Genomic DNA, 21,928 nt, shown 5'->3' with positions numbered 1-21,928 from the left:
GGGAGCCACAACTCCTGCAGCTACTGAAGCCCGCTCACCCTAGAGCCCGTGCTCTGCAATAAGAGAAGCCACCGCAACGAGAAACCCTGGCTCCACAACTAGAGAAAAGCCCGCATGACAGTGAAGACACAGCATAGACAGAAATGAATAAAAAAATGTTTTCAAAAATCAAAGGAGCAATACAACTTGGCTACAGATAGCTAAAATAACTACTCCATGACCTAATATATGATATGAAGGTAAACTATATGTGATCTTATCTACCTTACATCATACTAAAAATCTATTTATGACTATCAGAAAATAAGAACTAAGAATATCTATTTGTTGAAAACAATTAAGGTGAAAGAGATGATCACAGCCTTTTAAATAACCATTCCTTATAAATAACTTCACATAAAAATATAAACTATAGGACATGTGGAATGAAGACAAAGATGCAAAACAAATGTACATCATAGTTTTATAAGAACAGTGGTTACATTACAACAACAAACCCTGCTAAGCAGCTACAAGCAAGCATCTATGTGCAAAAAAGCTCAACTCATACAATGTAAACATATTGAAAAAATAAATGCAAAATAAACAAAACTGTAGACACAGCAGATTGAAAAATTAACACAACTAAATGAAGTACTATAGAAAATGTGTTCAATTTTATGCTATACATATAATTAAAATTTTGAACTTTATAATTCTTAAACTAACAGAATGAATTCAGATATATTGCTTGAAATAATGATATAATCAACATTCATAATGGCAAATATATTCCATATAAAAAGACAATTCATTTAACATAATGTTGAACTCAATGAAATATATGGGTGATAATAACCATAAAGGAATAAATACACCAAATATAATGGAATAGATTTATACAGAGATTAAAATACTATATAATAACAAATACTGTATTAACACAAAGTTTTCTATTATTCTATGAACATAATGTGTAAAGAGAAAACTATTCCTCTTCCTGTTTTCTTTCTGAGAGAAATATATAATTAAATTTATATAATTTCCTTCAAAAATTTTTTGCTCATTTTATTTTTTCTTAAGGTTACTACTATATATGTATTGATTTTCTTAAAATTTAAATGAACCAAGAAATTAAGATCTACAAATAAAGGAACTACATACTATTAACATTGAAAACAAAAATAAGAATAGCACATAACATGCAAACTCACAGATGTTCTTCAAATGACATGTTTGACATATTTCATGCCCTCTAAAACTTCATAATCGGTAATTAATCTGTTATACCAAATAATTTACTTCTTCAAATGCATTTGATGAAAGAGTTCACTAATAATGGAAGACAACAACAGCAAACACATATTCATATATTATTAAAGTATATTTTATCAATGGGTCACAAACATTTATTAAGAGTATGTTTAAAAAATCATTTCAATTACCATATGCATCTAATATTTCAAGATTTTAGAACAGTCTGAGAGCATATTAAATATGTACTCAGTTAGAAGGAATTAATATCCTTTCATATTTTCACACTTCAATTACATTCCAATGACATCTCTTAAAAGTCAATGAAGTGGGGAAAGGACTCTTTCTTCTTGATTTTTAGGGTTTTTTTTTTTTTAACATTCAAATCAAACTGTAAATGAAATCTAAAAGTAAGTGAAGCATATGTATCCTAAATTTAAATATTATTTGGGTTAATCAAGCAGAGGCTTTGGTTTATTTTGAATGTGAGCAGCATAGCACACAAGGTAATTCATAGCATTAATGGTGGTCTTTTTTTCAGGGAGGAAAGTCCTGGGTTTGCTTTGAGCTATTACTAAAAGCTCTAGAGTCTCCCTTTTTGCATCACCGCCCACTTCCCTGCCTGCTAGAAGCTTTTGGTGGTTCAGTGTAAATAAATTAAATTTATTCAAGAATTTCACAAAGATGCTGAATTGGAAGCTGATGTGTTTTCTTATCTGGTCAGTCTGACCTGGATATGTCAGGTCAACCCAAAATGAACTGTAACTTCTACTGGCCTTGACCAGAACAAACTGTCTTTGAACTGAAATGGAAGTTAGCATTTAGGCCATTTTCAAGGCTAAAATGAAAATTCCCATATGGATCAGAGTTAAATATATATAAGATCTCCAAGACATTATAAAGAATACCGAAATGGTTCAATTTATAGGCTGAAGTGTCTATAAAAGGATATAAAATGGAAATTTTTGGACATAAAATGTAAACTAAAAACTTTTGCTACATTTTATATTTAGTGTCATTGTATTTGCAGTTACAGCATTATCTACTATAAATTTGATGGTAACTAATAGATATGTGCTGAGAGCAACAGTCATATTTTTCAATGTTTTATGACCAGACAAAGGACAAATCAAAAGCCAGATATCATAAATACTACTTTTGAGATGACCTGAGAAGTAATCATACATCCAAACTGAACTGGACTGAGATCAATGTCTTGAATTCCAAATTTACCCATCTATTTTAAGTTCTAAATCAACATAATTCACCATATTTTAGTTCTCAATAGTTTCACCAATCTTTTTTTAGATTGTCTCCCCTTCTTCAAAATGTAAAAATCTTCTAATACTCTATAGAATGTTGGGAAGCTGGCAGATTGGGTTCATCGGTAGTGATCGTGATTAGACTTCAAAGAATGTCCGTTCTCTGTTCAGATAAAATAAAACAAAATAAGGAAGCAAAATAAAAAAACACTCAGAAAGCAAAAGATAAAAGAAATCAAAGAGATGTTCTGTCAGGGATGGGTTGTGGATCATAAATTCTTGTGTTAAACTACAGTAATGCATGTTTTTAAGAAAAGATAACATTTTGAACTAAGGTGGTCTCTATCATTTTCTTAATGCAGGCCTTAATATCACACTCTAAGGATAGCCTTAGCGATCCCAGAAAAGAAAATCTATAGAGGAATAATAGAATAAGTAAAAGCAAAGAAGAACAAAGAGCTTGAGAAAATTAAAAGCAAGTGGAGGAAAAACAGCAAATATTAGAGAATTTGGAACAAGAAAGAGTAAAGTAGTAGATCTCTGAAAATAATTTTTTTCAATTAAAATAGAGAAGACTTGAAATAGTAAAGAAGAATAAAATTATCATGTTTTTTTTAATCTAGAAAAAAGTTCAAAGAAATCATCTGGTCCACATTTCTCCCTTTATTATAGACAAAGCGATCAAGGCTTAAAGTTGTACAGCTAACCAAAGTAGAGTGAGGACTCTGAATGTTTTTCTAACCAAACAATGTCTATAATACAGTGGAAGATGAAAGATATTTTCAACACAAATAGGGAGGAGAACATGTTCTTTCTTTTGCTTTTTCTATTTGCTGTGATAGATTTGAGCTGATTAATTTACCGTCTCTTCTGGTTCATTATGACCCAAGGGCACATATATAGATATTAAGAAGGACAAGAAAATAGAGAAAATGGAAATCATATTTTGGGAGACTACATTAGCTCTTTCACACTTCTGCAAGGCTGTTCTAGTAATTTCAGGGACAATCTGCCTCAGGTCCATGAGAACGGTATTAGGAGTTTATGGGTTGCTGCTGCTGCTGCTGCTAAGTCGCTTCAGTCGTGTCTGACTCTGTGCGACCCCATAGACAGCAGCCCACCAGGCTCCCCCATCCTTGGGATTCTCCAGGCAAGAATACTGGAGAGGGTTGCGATTTCCTTCTCCAATGCATGAAAGTGAAAAGTGAAAGTTGAAGTCGCTCAGTCGTGTCCGACTCTTAGCGACCCCATGGACTGCAGCCTACCAGGCTCCTCCGTCCACGGGATTTTCCAGGCAAGAGTACTGGAGTAGGGTGCCATTGCCTTCTCCATTATGGGTTGCTAAGCTTTTTCTTTTGAGAACTAGAACAGGTGGTGTAATCTCGGATAGTCTTTGACTAAAAAGAAAAAAAATCCATTTGGTTTTAGTTTAAACACTCCAAAGTATTTAGGTTGTTAAGTGGGAGTACACTTCGTGGAAATAGACATAAATGTAGACAACAAAGGAGCAGGGTTAGATCACACGCAGACACCTCAAATGTAGATGGTTTGGATTTAGAGGAAGAAACTAACAGATTAGACAAAATGCTAAACAAAGAGGTTAAAAAAAGTTTTGAATTAGAAGCAAAACAAGGCTATTGACTTACTGCAATATGTTTTCCTACAACAAGAATTTCAACCTTTGTTTAAAATTTTTATTTTTAAACTATTTCAGAACTTTTAAAAAGATTTTGATTTGTTTCATTTATTTTATTGAAGTATAATTGATTGCAATGCTGTTAAAGATTCTGGTTTTTAAAGTATTGTGAGAAATGGTGTAGGAAAGTATTGTGGTTCAAGATGGCAGTTTGAGCATGCATGTTTCTTTCTTATCTCTATAGAGGCTCTGTTAGAATGAAAGTGCATGAATAAATCAAATGAGATAATCTGAGAAGGTTAAGAGGGAATGAGATCTCAAATTTCTAATAGATGGAAAACAAGTGGAGGAGTGTAGTAGACCAAAGGAGATGAGCTGCAGACTGAAATACCTCCAGGGTGGGCTATAGCTGAAGAGAAAGACAGTTTGCCCTGTTGCATATACTGGAGATGGGGGGGGAAGTGAAAAGTGAAAGTGAAAGTCACTCAGTCGTGTCTGACTCTTCGCGACCTGGGGGACTTTACAGTCCATGGAATTCTCCAGGCCAGAATACTGTAGTGGCTAGCCTTTCCCTTCTCCAGGGAATCTTCCCAACCCAGGGATTGAACCCAGGTCTCCCACATTGCAAGCAGATTCTTTACCAGCTGAGCCACCAGGGAAGCCCTAGATGAAGAGAAAGACAGTTTGCCCTGTTGCATATAGTGGAGATCATATATCAATAACCTCAGATATGCAGATGACACCACCATTACAGCAGAAAGCAAAGAAGAACTAACAAGCCTCTTGATGAAAGTGAAAGAGGAGAGTGAAAAAGTTGGCTTAAAACACAACATTCAAAAAACCAAAGATCATGGCATCCAGTCCCATCACTTCATGGCAAATAGATGGGGAAACCATGGAAACAGTGACAGACTTCATTTTCTTGGGTTCCAAAATCACTGCAGATGGTGACTGCAGCCATGAAATTAAAAGACACTTGCTCCTTGGAAGAAAAGCTATGCCCAACCTAGATAGCATATTAAAAAGCAAAGACGTTACTTTGCCAACAAAGGTCCATCTAGTCAAAGCTATGGTTTTTCCAGTAGTCATGTACGGATGTGAGAGTTGTACCATAAAGAAAGCTGAGCGCTGAAGAACTGATGGTTTTGAATTGTGGTGTTGGATAAGACTCTTGAGAGTCCCTTGGACTGCAAGGAGATCCAACCAGTCAATCCTAAAGGAAATGAGTCCTGAATATTCATTGGAAGAACTGATGTTGAAGCTGAAGCTCCAATACTTTGGCCACCTGATGCAAAGAACTGACTCATTGGAAAAGATCCTGATGTTGGGAAGGATTAAAGGCAGGAGGAGAAGGGGGTGACAGAGGATGAGATGGCTGGATGGCATCACTGTCTCGATGGACATGAGTTTGTGCAAGCTCCGGGAGTTGGTGACGGACAGGGAAGCCTGGAGTGCTGCAGTCCATGGGGTCACAAAGAGTTGGACACAACTGAGTGAACCAACTGAACTGATATAGTGGAGATGGGGGGAGGAGTGAAGAAAAGGCAGGTAAAAACACAGGAAGAAATGAGACCTTTGTCTGAAAATAGAAAATTCTTTATATGGAATGGGGCTCTTCTACTCCCTCTACTACACATGGAAAAGGCTTCATACTCCCCACACTCAAATTGAAGATTTGTTCTTAAAAGTAATTGGAAAATTATCTGGGGAGGAATCTAGCAGCTGAGGAGTATTGGTGTCTATGAACCTGTCTTTCCTCATCTAGCAGAGCTCTTTCTAACCCATTCAGGGAAGCAATCCCTTTCTTAAATATGAAAGAAAAACAAAGGATTACCACATATGTGTGGAAAGTGTGAGATTTTTTAAAAAGCCAAGATAAACAGGAGGCGAATATGATCCTAGCAGAAACAGAGTTCAAGGAATAAAAGAAAAGAGAATTTTTAAAACAAAGAATGATCCTCTGAATTGGTATTTTTAGTAAGAAAATATTGCATGCATAAAGTCAGAACAGGATACACTGAAAATTAATAGTTGGAAATTTACAACTATAAAGAGCAAATGTTCAATAGAAGCACTGAAGGAACAGGGTATGGCAAGGTCTCAAATATAAATTAAAAAAAAGACAAAGAAACAGAACATATTAGAGAAGAGATAAGAAGTATATATCTATGCAGAGGGTCCAACATCCATGTAATATATATTCTAGAATGAGATCCAAAGAAATAAGAGGAGAGGAAGTTATCAAAGAAATAATATAATTTCTTAGAATTGACAGGGGATTGGAATCAAAAGTGTTTTCAAACAAGAACAAAGTTAAATGAAAAAGAATCTTTCTAAATAGGTTTAGACCTATCACTAAAATTTTAGAACATCAATTACAGGGATAATATATTAAAAGCAAGAAAACTGTATGATACCAGTGAGGAGTAAAAATCAGAGTGGCACTAGACTTCTCAGAAGTGATACCAGATGCTACAGGATAAGGCAGGAATTGTCTCAAAGTTTTATTGGAAAGGCTTGTCAACCTAGAACTTGCTATTCCACCAAAATATCAATAAAGGAAGGCACAATAAAAAGAATTTCAGGCTTGGAGAGACTTCAACTTACACAATATTTCCTGGCAGGTTATGTAAGGAAGTAGTTAATCAAAAAAGAGGAGGAAAAGAGTCTAGAGAACAGTTTTCCACTAGAAACCAGCTTTCCCTTCTCCAAGGGATCTTCCTGACACCAGAATCAAACCAGGGTCTCCTGCATTGCATGCCCTGACTAGAAACCAATTAAGGGAAAATTCAGAGGGATAGCTTGTAGTAATGTTAGAAAAGGCCTAATCCAGATCACAGTAGGAGGATAGAGGATTTCCTGGACAGAGTGCCTGGGGAACAGGTCTCCAGTGAAGATGCACATACAATGACAGCACACAGAAGGTTAAAAAAAAATTAAGAAGCAATTAGAAGCTCTAGAAAAAGCAAAACAAACACAAAACAAAGCATAAAAATTAAAAATGAGGCCAACTAAAATTTCACAAAATTCAGATCAACAGGGTGGAGTGTTTCTAAAATATTTTTTTTAACTATTTTGTGTCATTGGAACCACAAAGTGTGGTAATATAATCTCATTATATTACTTGGTTCTGCAAGGAACAATATTTATAAACTCATAACAATGAAAATACAGTTTATTGGGTTTTCATTTTTTAAAATTAACTCCAGACAAATTATCGCACAGAACATGCTATCGACCTTTACTTAAGTGAAAATGTAAAGTTACAGTTGACAAAGATTGGAAAGTGGAGAGAGACATGGAGGGAAAGGTAAGAGTACTAATGTCTTTATTTTATTTTAATAAAGGGGGGAGGTTCTAAGAAACAGTCTCTATTTCACGGAACAACAAATGGAGTTTTAGAAGACTATCCTGAGATTATAGACTGATTACTGAAGGAACTGAAAAAAGAAGTGACTAACAATATGATATGGAAATAGCATGGGGAAAGAAGGGGCAAAAAAGTATGTGCAGAATTAAGTCCTCATTTCAGCCAGAAATCACTAAATATTTACATCTCATAATGACATAAGTATCTTATTTTTAGAAATACAAAGGTGACCGGCCAGAAAAATTAAGAGCAAATGGCTGCACCATTTTAACGTTCATGTTGGCAGTACAGGAAAGTTCCAGTTTCTCCACATTCTCACCAACACTTACTACCTGTTGTTTTTATTATACCATCCTTGCTAGCACAGAGTGCTAGCTTGTGCTTTTGGTTTACATTTCCCTAATCTCTTCCTAATCACATTGAACATATATTCATTTTTCCTTTTTGGCTATTTGTACATCTTCTTTGCAGAAATGTCTATTCGGATTCTTTGCCAATTTTTTTGTGTTAAGATATACATAAAATTTATTATTTCAACTATTTTTAAGTGCACAATTTAGTGGCATTAAGTATATTAAGCAATCCATTGTTAACATGGACTTGATGGGAAGGGTATCAATGTGAGCACAATGAACCTGAGTTTAAACAAGGTTTTCACACCTACAGGCTGTCTGATCAAGACAAGCTGCTGAACCAATCTGTGCCTCAGTTTTGTAATCAGAAAATATAAAGCTATTAGGTCTATGACCAAATCAAATAAAATAATATGAATATGAAAGTTTGGAGCAGATAGTAAATTGTCTTGTCCTCTTTAGAAATATAATGTGAATTATACTGTATTATTTGTCCCCAAAAAAGTACTTTTAGTTAGGAGATTAAAGTAGAAGGTGAGATTTTAAGAAGTTATTGAATTTTAGTTATTTAGTCATTGAATTTATCATCAGTAAAACCTTTGAAATTTTTTACATTCTTTACTCTTCAAATATTCCTGATACATTCCAAAAACTGCTTTATTCCTAACTGAGTACCTGTTAAGCCAAGTAATAAACTGAGTACCTTGAGGGCTCGTTATGCTTAAAGAATATCTTATAAGATTTTAAAGTCTAATATTTGCAAAAGTAAAAAAAAAAAATCAGTCTTACAAATAATGTCATTCACCCACCCTACTTAGAAATTCTTCACTCTTTCTCAGTTTACCAGAACCTGAGGACATGTGGTGATATTTCTGTCTATTGCACATGTCTGCCAGGTGATCTGCTCTGGCATGACGCTCCTCCTCAGGGAGCTACATGACACAGCGGGGTAGCCTGTAGGCTAGAGTCACTGACTCAGTCTACATTCTTTTGTGTCCAGCATTTTCTGGAAAATGGAAAAACTTGATGCAGGGTCAAACTACATTTTGCTGAGGTGGGCCTGACCATTTCCCTGCCCTGGCAAATACTTAGAAGCCATTATTCCTGGTGGTTCATAGAGATTTCAGAGCTTACCATTTTGAAGACTGAGTGTTTCAGCTTCTCTGAGACAGTAGGATTGTTATTTCCAGAATGTATATATACTGACACGGTGAAGTGTTTACATTTTTAGTTAGATAAGTACTTCGATTTTTTTTACAAAATTCCTCTCATATTCAAAAAAAAAAAACCTCAATATTTAAGCAAATAGTCTCCTTTTTACTCTTTGTCTTTTAACCCCCCTATTTTCAGTTTGTGAATGTGCTAAGGTCCTTCCTACCACAGGGCTTTGTTTTCACAGGTGGACTTGCCTGGGCTCTCACCCTCCACCACAAATCCTGCTTGATCACCGTTCATCTCCCAGATCTTAGCTCAACTGCCACGTTCTTACATTCACTCACTCACCACCCCTGATCCCACATAATACACTCAGCACACTGGGTCCCTTTATTTCACAACACGTTTATCATTATTAGTGTTTGTAATAGTATCATAATATATATTATATATAACACATATAGTTATTTCAGTTATAAACTGATTAATCTTATCTTTCCCATAGACTGTACACTCCAAGAGTTTTTATTTTCCCACCATTTTAACCCCAAGGCCTAGATGAGTTGACTGGCATTAGGATAACTATTCAATAAATATCCCTTGAATAAATGCATGGGATGAATTAATGATTGAACTATAAATGAATAAACAATTTTAGAGAGAGAAAAGAAGACAAGCTCATTCTATACTGCTTTTAGCCAGTCATTCCTCTGTGACCTCCCTGTCACTGCCTAGATGGTAAGAACGATATCTTAAAAATTGTTTTCCCAGAGCCTAGCAACATCCTAGACTTACACGTAAATACTCATTCTCATTATGTGCTTGTTGAACAAAGGAATGAATGAATGACAAATAAATATACATGGCTGAAATGTCACTATCACTTCAATAACTGTCACTGTACGAATTCATAATGGAAGAGAAAGGAGAGGAATAAATATTTTACTAATTGAAAAAATCATCAGGTCTGTTTTCATGAAAGGAGATTCTGTGGCTTATAGTAAGGGCATAGCTGAGAAGTGTATGGGTATGGGGCTGGTTAGATTCAGGCAAAGTGAAGTTTCTGTAAAGATAATGTATGCATGTAAGTATGTGAAACTACAGTGCTACCAAGTCTGAAGATAAAACACTCTCTTCTGCTGAAAGATTATAATTTAGTTGCTTGCATTGTTTTGCCCACAATATTACTGATTTTGTTCACTCACTTGTTCATTGGTAAATTGTAGAGCAGTGATTTTGTTATTGCAAATCATATTCATTAGTATGTGAATGAAGTTAGAGGGTTGTAACCAGTATTTTTTAAATGAAATAAAATTTTGAAGATAGAGGACACTGCAAATGCATATTATTTATATCTATACATTTACTAGGTTGCAAGGTAAAGCATATTTCTCACCAAGGGTCATGGTCAAAAACAGGAAAGCCAGAGAGAACAATTACTAATAGAATGGGCTTAAAAATTAGACAAATTAGTAAACTAAGTCAGACTCTAAAACAAGTTACCTAGCCAGTATAAGACGGGTTTTTCCTTCTATAAATGGAGATGCTAATACTTATTCCGTGGGGTAACTGACAGAATAATAATGTAAAACATGTAAATATGCAATATAATGATAATTTATTGAGACACTACTATTTGGAAGTACCATCTTCTTTACTCCCTGAAACAACTCAATGAGGTAAGTTCTATTAAACCTCATTTTACAGGAGAGGAAACTAAGCCACCAAGAACTGAAATAAAAATCTTAATGAATGTAAGGATATGTATCTCAATGATCTGCACATAAATAAATGGACATATTATATCAGCATTTTATTAATTCTTTTGTGAATCTTGACCTTAGTATTTTGCGTTTAGCAGGAGGAGCTCAATAATATATGTGGTCTTAAAATACAGCCCTAGAACTCAGAACACTCTTCACAACAAATAATGAAATGCTCTGGAAACTTGGAGGGGGCAGAATTTCTTCTGAACTACATTGTTCACAGAAGGTTTGGGGAAAGAAGAGCTTAGAGCAAACTCTTCACTGACATAGAGGGGTCTGTAGAGGTGAGAGAAATAGTGTCAGCATGACTAAGGCCCATGGACAGGAAAAATGGAATATATAAGTTGATAACAGACTGTAGACAGAAGTCATTGAGAACCAGCTTAAAAGGACTATACTTGATCTTGTAGCTAAACAGAAACCACTGAAGACGTGTAACCGTGACTACAATGACACAATTATTGAGACTGAATAACCCCATATGATTATTGTTCAAAACATCGCTTAGATATTTTGCCATGAAAACTGAATTCTATTTTCCCAGTGTTATAGGTAGAAAGCCAACCCTGCTTCAAGGAAAACTTGGGAAATTAATGATATATTTGTTAAATTCTAGAGTTTTCTGAGAAAATCTATTATAGACATAAGTGCAAATTATTAAAGTTGACTAATTGTTTCATAAGTAGCTTGAAAGGAGCTATCTTCATAAATGTAAGCTTTACTATGATAATTGCATTTTCAGATTGTGGCGTTTTAGGAAAGGATTATGTAGTTTTTAATTGATTTAAGTAATTATGAAGATAATTACAAGGGTTAAAAATATTGATTCCAGCCTTTTCCAAAGAACAATCAATTTATACCCAAAAAGTATATATAAATATTTGTTCTTCATCAGATTTGACCCTAACATTCTAATATTTGTTTTATGATATACTATGACACAGAAGAAAGGTATGTGTATTGTTAATTCAGATGATAAACTTTCTATTGAATTTTGTTTTGTCCTGGTTTCAAATCCCTGCATCTTCCTATCCATGAAAATAAATAACAAATTAGACAGATTCATATTAAGATGAATTGAATAAAATAAAATTTAAACCTTATCCTTAAAAAAAAAGTTTTGAACCTCAAAAATGTTTGAAGTTCTAAAAGGTATACAGCATCTAAAATGAAATATTATATACTTGGGGTTTAAAAAAATTGAAAAAAGGACCTTCTGAAAATTAAGTCCTTGTGCCCAGGAACAGTTCTTGGGGTTTGGAACATCTTCCCAAAACAACTTTTTCATTCTACAAAGGATAAACAAGGCATTAGAATTAGAGAACATTCACATTGAAAATGTTAACAGTTTATAAGCGACCAACTAGAAACTAAGTCTACCAGACTGGTTATGCCACAGTAGGATCAAATTTCCTTTCATATGCCATCACAGGAAGATTTCTACCAACTTTATGTCTAGACCAAAGTTAATGATCACTATAATAATAATAAAAAAAAATAGCTAACATTTATTGAAAACTGTATGCCTAGCCCTGTGCTAAATACTTTGCACAGGCCCCATCAGCTCACTTGATTGGAAGATGAATTCAGATTCTAAAATCACTTTTCCCTCTTCACTGCTAGAAGACAAAACTTTCTGTAGAGATTTGCCACATGTGAAATAACCTCAGTGGTCTGGACCTCTCAGCACAGAGTGATGGCGCACATAAAGAACCATTCAAGCAGTTCAAATGAGACAGAAGGGAGCCACACAGTGCTAAAATTTAAAAAGCAGAATGCCTACTAACCATAAGTGAATTGACTGTTCCAAATAAATTTTCGCAACTAAAAATCCTCAACCTAGATTTACAATTTCTCTATGAATATACTGCCTAGGCTTTTCTGTTATAAGCTTGTTATTTCATGAATGTATATACTTTTGTTAAAAATCTAATTTCTTCCCTGAGGCTTATGTGTGCTAGCAAAATGCAGTGTGGATTTCTGAAATAAGGAATCCTTTTTCTTCCTATGCCATCTTATTATATACTGAATACATATAAAATATTTAGCATATTTTAGTGTTTCTGATTTGGGTTTAAAATGGTTTAAATATGCTTGAGATTTTTAACACCACATACAATACCTTTGATGTGATACTGACAATATTCCAAGCAATAAGATTGAGGAGGAAATTATTATTGGCACGATTACATATAGATCTGCATCATGCTGGTGTTTTTCATCATCTGAAAAAGAAAAAAATCACACAACTCAAAATCTTGAGGAAGTAAGTAATTTCTGTATCAAAAATCATAACATACCCTTTTCTGATTTCATCGTAAATCTGAATGACCTTTAAAGATACCAAAATCAGAAAGACATAAGCATAGCTTTGATCATAAAATAATTACTATTTTGTTCAGAGTTATGCTTCTTGTAATGTAACAAAACATTTTCTCAAAAGTATTTATTTGCCAGCTCTCTCCATCTGATCACTTTTCAATTATATGAATCAAAGTGTCAGTTAAAGTTGTTATGATGGCTCTCTGCATCAGTCATCTGCTTCTGGAGAAGGCATTCTACAAGACCCATCAACTTCTATCTTGTTCACTTCAGACACATTGACTTCTTTGTTGCTTCTTGGACCACCAAGAATGCTCACTCTTCAGGGTCTTTGCACTTGCTGTCCCCTTGCTCAAATGTTCTTCCCCTTTGTCCTTGCAGGACTTACCACCTTCTTAGAGAAAAAGACCATCATTTTTGGCCACCATTACTGCTCAGACAGTAAAGAATATGCCTGCAGTGTGGGTAGACCTGGATTCAATTCCTGAATTGGGAAGATCCCTTGGAGAAGGAAACAAACGGCAACCCACTCCAGTATTCTTGCCTGGAAAATTCCATGGACAGAGGAGCCTGGTGGGCTAAAGTCCATTGGGTCACAAAGAGTAGGACATGATTGAGCGACTAACACACACACTAAGGCACCACATTTTAACTCTATCCCTTCATTTTACTTTTATTTTAATTTCATATACTTATTTCTATATGAGACTATATTATTTGTTTATTGTCTGTCATTTGAGTACTGGAGTTTAAGCTCCATTTAGGGCACAGACTGATGTTCAATATTCAATCCCCAATGCTTAGAACAGTGTTCAATATATATTTGTTGAACAGTACATGAATGAAGTTATATATAATTATTTTACTTCTAAAACCAAGTAAAATATTTCTCTCTTGAAACTTCATTATTGGGTTGCTTAGATTTTAAAACAACTTGAAAAATAATAGTAAAATAAAAATCTTCCCGCTCCAAGTACAGTAAGATGAGTTAGAAATATGACACCCAGTGAACTTTCTTCTATACCTGTCTCTCCAGTTTTATTTTCAGAAAAATCTTCCTTAGAAGATGATGAAAATTTAAAGACTCCATAAGTATGTCAAAGCTTATTGTTTGGGGTAGGTGTGTTTATATTAATTGTGCAGCAAATTAATATTTTTTCAATTAACCTTTATGATGATATACTTTGTGGCATAGCTGGGTATTTCCATTTTTGTTTCCATCAACTTTCTGATGTGAAGAGCAGACTCATTAGAAGAGACTCTGACGCTGGGAAAGACTGACAGCAAGAGGAGAAGTGGGTAACAGGATGATATGGTTGGATGGCATCACTGACTCAATGGACATGAGTTTGAGCAAACTTTGGGAGATAGTGAAGGACAGGGAAGCCTGGCGTGATGCAGTCCATGGGGTTACAAAGAGTTGGAGACAACTTAGCGACCAAATAGCAATCAACTTTCTAACCAATTTGAGACTGAAAGTTTTACTTACCAATACAGAAACACAATATCGTGCCTGATTATTCTTAATGACACCATGGAACCATATACCCTTAATACATGACACATCTACAGAAGACTCTGGGCTCTTCCATGATTCCATCAGAAAGAGAATAATCAGATGGCAGCATTATTGCTAACTAAGGAAGAAACCACATATCTGTGTAAAAGGAAACTAAAAATTTTTACCTTGAGCAAAACTATTAATTATCTTCGGTTTCCCTACTCCTTCCGTAAATATTGGATAAAGACTGAACTGATACTTCTCAATGGGGATAAAATGATCTGAGGAGAAAAAAATATTTTAAAGAGTCATCCTTACTGAATTAATATTAATGAGTGAAATCTATATAAAAGTTTTAAGTGACTCATATTTTCATGCATATAAAACTGATGATTTATTGATTGAAATTGGATTGGAAACTGATGACTGCTATCTATGGACTGAAATATAATTGGGGAGTTTCAAAGAGAATCTGAGCACTCTAAATTCTCCTAGTAACACCAATAATTTTCCAAATAATGTTTTAAAAATTTTACCCAGAGATAGAAAATTGCAATTTTTCAAAGGCATGTTCCAGCGACAGTCAGTTTGTTCAAGTTCGGGCTGTATGAGCTGTTCCATTTCCCTTTCCTGGACAATCTGCTCTACCTCTTTTCCCACCAGATCAAAGCCAGCAATATTCCCTTTCCATAGGAATTCAGTTTACTCAGCTTCTCTATTCAAGGGAGTTGGGAGATTAAAGTTTTAGGAAATCCTATGTAAAGAACTTGGGAATGGGGACCAGGAATCTTTGTACATATCCAGGTGTCTAGATCTACGGAAGATGACCATCTCCATAGCAAAGCTCAAAATGGATCTATCGGTGATCTATCATTTTCACAAATGCTAATGACACACAAATATTACTCCACGAGAGATAAATCCCTTTGAAGCATAGAGTAACCACCTGGACAACAGTAATAATGAATTGAATTTAGTTCTCCATCAGTCATTTGTTTCTCTTTACTCTGACGCTAAATTCTAGGGTCTTGGAATGAAAAGTATGAGCCTTTGGGATAACACTGTAAATAGTACTACAGCAATCCTTAGCGTCCCTGCTTAAAGCTTACTCAAACTTGGAGATTCTGTACTGTGCACTTACATTGTGTACTTTATTCACCTTACAGGGTAACTGGTCTACTTTTGGGAAATTATTCATCAGACCTTCAGCCTGGCCCTCCCACTCATTGTTAGTGGCATCATAAGTTGGTATACAATTTGGGAAAACAATCTGGCAGTAGATATCGAAAGCCGTTAAAACTCATTTTTTTTTAAAAAAGGTTAAACTGGAAGCAACATAAAAGTTCTCAAATAAATAAATGGTTTAAGTATATTTTGTAGTAAAATGCTATATAATCATTAATGATGGTTAAAGGATGAGGGATAAAATAGAAACATGTTTGTGATATATCAAAGGAACCAACCAGAAGAAAAGTTATAAATGATACAATATGATTACAACTATAAATATTTAAGTGAAAAACAAATGAAATAGAATTAAATGCTGGTGACAAGGTGACAGAATTAAAGGTAATAAGATGGATTATCTATATTTTTGAAGTTTCCATTAACTGTGTTATTTGAATTAATAATCTGTAGAGTCATATTAACCCATAGGAAAAACTTATCAAAATACAGTAAGCTTACCATGGACATAATACTTCTTAACAGAGGAAGGGATTCTAAGCCATTTAATTTCACTGTCTTCATTAAGAATTTTCCACTCAAGAATAAAATACATCAGATTGTAATTGCTGGGTGACAGCATCCAGGAAAGAATTACACAACTGCTGTTTAAAGGGTAAGCACTGAGTGACTGCACGATATTTACTGAGGGGAAAAGAAGGAAATTTATTTTTAACTTCAAAATGAATGAAAATCTCCAAATTGTCTTTAGAAACATAAAACTTAGTGAAAAAGGAAGAAGGAAGAGAAAGCAGATATTTACACAAATAAATATAAAACATGGCAATTATTTTTGTATCACAGAAGTCATATAAGCAGAGAGATGTGGAAATATATGCTATCGATAAATAAGATTCTACCTAAAATCCAAATTGGATATGTTCAAAAGATGTTCTCTTCTGTAGTAATGTACATGCCTATTAATCATCCTAATTCCCCCCAACTCTTCTGTCCCACTGATGGAATCATGCTTTCAAAGTACAAAACTATTCATTTTAACACCCTCTGCACAGAGTCCCACTTCAAAACCTCCAGACTTCCACAAGTGAGGACAAAATTCTCATCACACCTACAATGCCCCAAGGGCCGTGTCTCAGCACATCTGCCGGCTTTGCTGCACACACACACACACACACACACACATACACACACACACACGCATGCGCGCACGCGCACCCCTGGTGATCCTCCTTCATGTCCCCTCCTGGACCGCAGGATTTTTGGTCAGACTGTTCCTCTCTCAGGGGAGCTCTTCTTCCCACCTTTCATGGAAGTTTAATTCCTATACCGCATCCTCAAGAAAACTTCTCTGACCCTCAATACTGGTTTAGGCTCCTATATTTTTTCTTTTATAAAATTATATTCCTTTCCTAGGAACATGCATCTCAGTTTGTAAATAGGCATTAACTTATATGATTATTTGACTAAAGTCTGTCTCATCTCACATATTAAAGTCTGTGAGACCATTATAATTTTACCCACATTCGAATTTCTACCACCTAGCATAGTGCAGCATTAAACAAATATTTCTATTAATAGAACATATTGATTGAGAATATTTAAGTGTAAAATACAGTGCACATGCTGTGAAACTTACATAAAGTTTACACTATATGTACACAAGTAATTACTATACAAGGCAGGATATAAAATACCATAGAAAAGGTAGAAAGTATTCTGAGAACTAAAAAAAAGGATAGGACACATCTAAGTAAAGCAATAAGCAAATATTTCAGGAAGGTACATGATTAGTAGAGGGAAGTGAAATTTGAATTTTTCATTAAAAATTATACATTGAATATACTATACAAGCTCCTATATAAAGTGGTTCTTAATTCCTTGATTAATCAAATATATCAAAATTAATATGAGGGTTCATCACATATTAAATGAAATACAAGTTATTTTCAAATCTAAGCAATTACTTGTACCTATCTAACGTTATACTATCACATATATATATGTAGTATATATGACACACACATGTGTATTTTACCTATTAATATATGTGTGTGTATATATATGGACTCATTATATGCATATGTACATACATATATAAAGAGAGAGAGAGAGATTCATTCACCTACAACCCACACTGGCCCAGAAGTTTTAAGTTTTAGATTTATCAGAACATTCACATTTATTACAATACTATTTCAACAATGTTCTACCATGTGAAAACCCAAGGACCACATCACATAATCAGGATATACACTTACATTGTTTTTTAGACAAAACAGAGATAAAAGGTAAAAAAGAGACTGATTCAGGGAATTGTAAGCTTCTTGGAAGATCATTTAGAATGGGAGGGGTTTGCAAAGATTAAATATTAAAAGGAGCACAGGTTTAATACCCTATACCTTTTCTTACCTTTGCTGATAGCCCGTGAGAATGTTAAATTAAAATTTGCAGAAGAAGCACCAATTGAATTGATGGCCAGCACCATAACAGAATGTGCTTGCTCTGTCCAAAGGAAAGTGAGTTTAGTGTGGTTTCCCACATCTTCCAACCACGTTCCATTGTGGGAAGTATGATGTTTTACCACATATCTTCTTACACTGCACAATGAGTCATTTTTCATCAGGGGCTACAGTAAACACAAAAGTTGATTAGCTGAAGGGCTACAGTGCTTTTTATACAAGCCGAGCTCCTGGAACTCTGATTAAACATTTCCCATTGGTAGGCAGGGGCCAGACCAGAGCAACCTCTGATGAATTCAAGGCTGAAGTGTGGGCTGCTCTGACAGTCTCCCTGAAGCTGTCTGGGTGACTATGGAACATGGGAAACTTGTTTTCTCCTTATGGATTTTTTTTTTCTTTAAGACTCAGAGAATAAATCACTTGAAGATAATGAAGTATGGATTATAAATAGGATACTTTTCTACCAGGAAGTTTCACTCTAATTTTAGAGAAAAGAAAGACTAATGGGGAGTTGAGCATTTCTTCATCTAAAAAGCAAAAAAAAAGGAGTAACCCTTTGTTTCTGTAAAGCAGAAATGAGAAAGAGCTGAAAAGAAATTAATCACCACTTCTATCAATCTTAGTAAGACTGGTCATTTTTTTTTCTTCCCATGACATGCTGACACTACAAGTCACAGAGAGCATCAGGACAGTGTACAAGGCACCCCAGAACGTCTGTCTTGTAGTTAAAAAAATCATACCAGGTCACCGAGATGCCAGTGTAAAATACATTCTTAGTACAATTCTATCCTTCCATCCTACAGAGCATTAACAATACATCCCACTTTGCCATCACCTTCACCTGTTTCAGGTAAGATTTAAGTGCTACTAATACCTTGTCAGCCTTTAGCAAGCTTGACACTACACAACAGACTAGAGCAGTGCTTCTCATTTTTTGTCATTGAGATTCTTCTTCTAAAAGTCAGAAATTGAGAAACATAAATACAAACACATATAACTATATCCCTGCAGGTCTTGGAAGAACCTGGGTAGGTGGTGAGAAGATATTAGCAGCCACTGCAAGAAATAAGGGCTTCCCTGGTGGCTCAGACGGTAAAGTATCCGCCTGCAACATGGGAGACCTGGGTTCAATCCCTGGGTTGGCAAAGTCCCCTGGAGGAAGGCATGGCAACCCACTCCTTGCCTGGAGAATCCCCATGGATAGAGGAGCCTGGCAGGCTACAGTCCATGGGGTCACAAAGAGTTGGACACCACTGAGCGACTAAGCACAGCACAGCAAGAAATAAATGAAAAATCATACCTATGTTGCATTTTGTTTTTAAACAACCTGTCAGTTTTCACATACAAATGTTTACTTTTGTAACCCTCAAGTAAAATTGATGGTAAACTTCCTTACTTTCTAGTCCTGCAAGTTACTCTAGGCTCATCTTGTGTATTTCCTGCCCCAGACCTATTACCAAGCATTTTTTCACAGAGCCTTAGTTTCTTTATTGGAGAATAGTACTAGAAACAAATCTGAGAATGTTGCTTACTACCAGAATATGGCTTTCTCGGTTGACAGATTAAGGAAATGCATGTGTGTGTATTATATCTATATATACACATATCTATGAAAATTTCTCAATCAATAGCCAGACAAAAGAGAAAAGAGAACTATAATTACAAGCTGTAATGGAAACATAATTACCCTAACAATATAAAATAATTACATACAATTTAGGGGGTTAAGTAGAGTGATATGGTAAGTGGAAGTGCATGCATGCATATGTTTTCATCCGCCCAGGCAGTTTGTCTTTTGGTTGGTGCATTTAACCCATTTACATTAAGGTAATTATTGATATGTATGATCTATTACCATTTTCTTAATTGTTTAGGGTTTATTTTGTGTAGGTCTTTTCCTTCACTTGTGATTCCTGCCTAGAGAACCTCTTTTATCATTTGTTATAAAGCTGACTTGATATTGCTGAATTCTCTTAACTTTTGCTTGCCTGGAAAGCTTTTGATTTCTCCATCAAATCTGAACAAGAGTCTTGCTGGGTAGAGTATTCTTGGTTGGAGGTTCTTCCCACTGAAAATTTCTATGTGAATCTATCTGTATCCATATTAAGCTAAACATGAGTTCATACCCTAGCCCATTACCACATGGATCATTCTTTGCTTATCTATAATCAGTTAAACAGTAACAAACTTGAGTCCTTCTTACCACCCATCATCCAGTACTTAATTGTTCAATTCCAATTTATATATCTAAGGAATGATGCTAAAGCTGAAACTCCAGTACTTTGGCCACCTCATGCAAAGAGTTGACTCATTGGAAAAGACTCTGATGCTGGGAGGGGTTGGGGGCAGGAGGAGAAGGGGACAACAGAGGATGAGATGGCTGGATGGCATCACTGACTCAATGGACGTGAGTCTGAGTGAACTCTGGGAGTTGGTGATGGACAGGGAGGCCTGGCGTGCTGCGATTCATGGGGTCACAAAGAGTCAGACACAACTGAGCGACTGAACTGAACTGAACTGAATGATACCAAAACTGTTAACCCATACCTTGTGAGAAAAATGACTTTACCAACTAGAATACAGTGGTTATGTATAGTTCCTTTTGACTTCATTCTTAAAAATCTACTCATTAAAAAGGTTGCCCAGGCCTGGACCTTTTTTGCCCAACTCCTTCAGTGAGGTTGTTTCATACACTTGTAGTACAGTTAGATTCTCTTGTTGCAGCCTGAACTCCATTCTAGGATTCTCCAACCTCCTAATGATTTCTCTTTAATTTGCATACATTAAGGTTTTCTCTTTATGCTATAGGGTTTTATGAATTTTTAGAAATACATAAGGCTATGCAGCATGTAGTAGTGTTGGAATTATACTGTACATAGCCATTTCATATTGTCTTTTTAAATTTAGTCATACTAAATTTGAGGTTCCTTCATGCCTTTTTATGACTTTGATAGCTCATTTCTTTTTAGTGCTGAATAATCTTCCATTCGGAGAAGGCAATGGTACCCCACTCCAGTACTCTTGCCTGGAAAATCCCATGGACGGAGGAGTTTGGTAGGCTGCAGTCCATGGGGTCGCTAAGAGTCAGACACGACTGAGCAACTTCACTTTCACTTTTCACTTTCACACACTAGAGAAGGAAATGGCAACCCACTCCAATGTTCTTGCCTGGAGAATCCCAGGGACGGGGGAGCCTGGTAGGCTGCCATCTATGGGGTCGCACAGAGTCGGACACGACTGAAGTGACTTAGCAGCAGCAGCATGTACTCACTAGGACAATATTATACCAAATAGTTTCACCATCATAAAAAATCCCCTGTTCTTCACCCATTCAAACATTTCCCCATCAACCAAACACCTGGAAACCATTGATCTTTTTGCTGTCTCTATAGTTACATCACTTCATGGGAAATAGATGGGGAAACAGTGGAAACAGTGTCAGACTTTATTTTTCTGGGCTCCAAAATCACTGCAGATGGTGACTGCAGCCATGAAACTAAAAGACGCTTACTCCTTGGAAGGAAAGTTATGACCAACCTGGATAGCATATTCAAAAGCAGAGACTTACTTTGCCAACAAAGGTCCATCTAGTCAAGGCTATGGTTTTTCCTGTGGTCATGTATGGATGTGAGAGTTGGACTGTGAAGAAGGCTGAGCGCCAAAGAATTGATGCTTTTGAACTGTGG

The 21,928-nt window shown here is 35.5% G+C and overlaps 1 protein-coding gene across 3 annotated transcripts in view; it reads right to left on the bottom strand.

Annotated features, from left to right (window-relative positions):
• Positions 1-449: 449 nt before the first annotated feature.
• LEPR (leptin receptor) overlaps positions 450-21,928 on the bottom strand; it is a 93,637-nt gene continuing 72,158 nt past the window's right edge. For all 3 annotated transcript variants that reach the window (XM_086390406.1, XM_086390408.1, XM_086390407.1), the window contains exons 15-20: positions 18,193-18,409; positions 16,285-16,467; positions 14,784-14,879; positions 12,898-13,000; positions 11,989-12,064; positions 450-2,658 (exon numbers count right to left, since the gene is read on the bottom strand). In XM_086390406.1, coding sequence (XP_086246532.1) covers positions 2,641-2,658; positions 11,989-12,064; positions 12,898-13,000; positions 14,784-14,879; positions 16,285-16,467; positions 18,193-18,409 — 693 coding nt within the window. In that variant the 3' untranslated portion in view covers positions 450-2,640. The remainder of the gene's footprint in view (positions 2,659-11,988; positions 12,065-12,897; positions 13,001-14,783; positions 14,880-16,284; positions 16,468-18,192; positions 18,410-21,928) is intronic.

This window comes from Bos grunniens, chromosome 3 (assembly GCF_055505025.1).
Source record: "Bos grunniens cultivar Pamir isolate PY7600 chromosome 3, Bosgru_T2T1.0, whole genome shotgun sequence".
Classification (NCBI taxonomy): Eukaryota; Metazoa; Chordata; class Mammalia; order Artiodactyla; family Bovidae; genus Bos; species Bos grunniens.
Note: the sequence above shows the minus strand (reverse complement) of the source record. Positions and strands in the feature narration are given on the sequence as shown.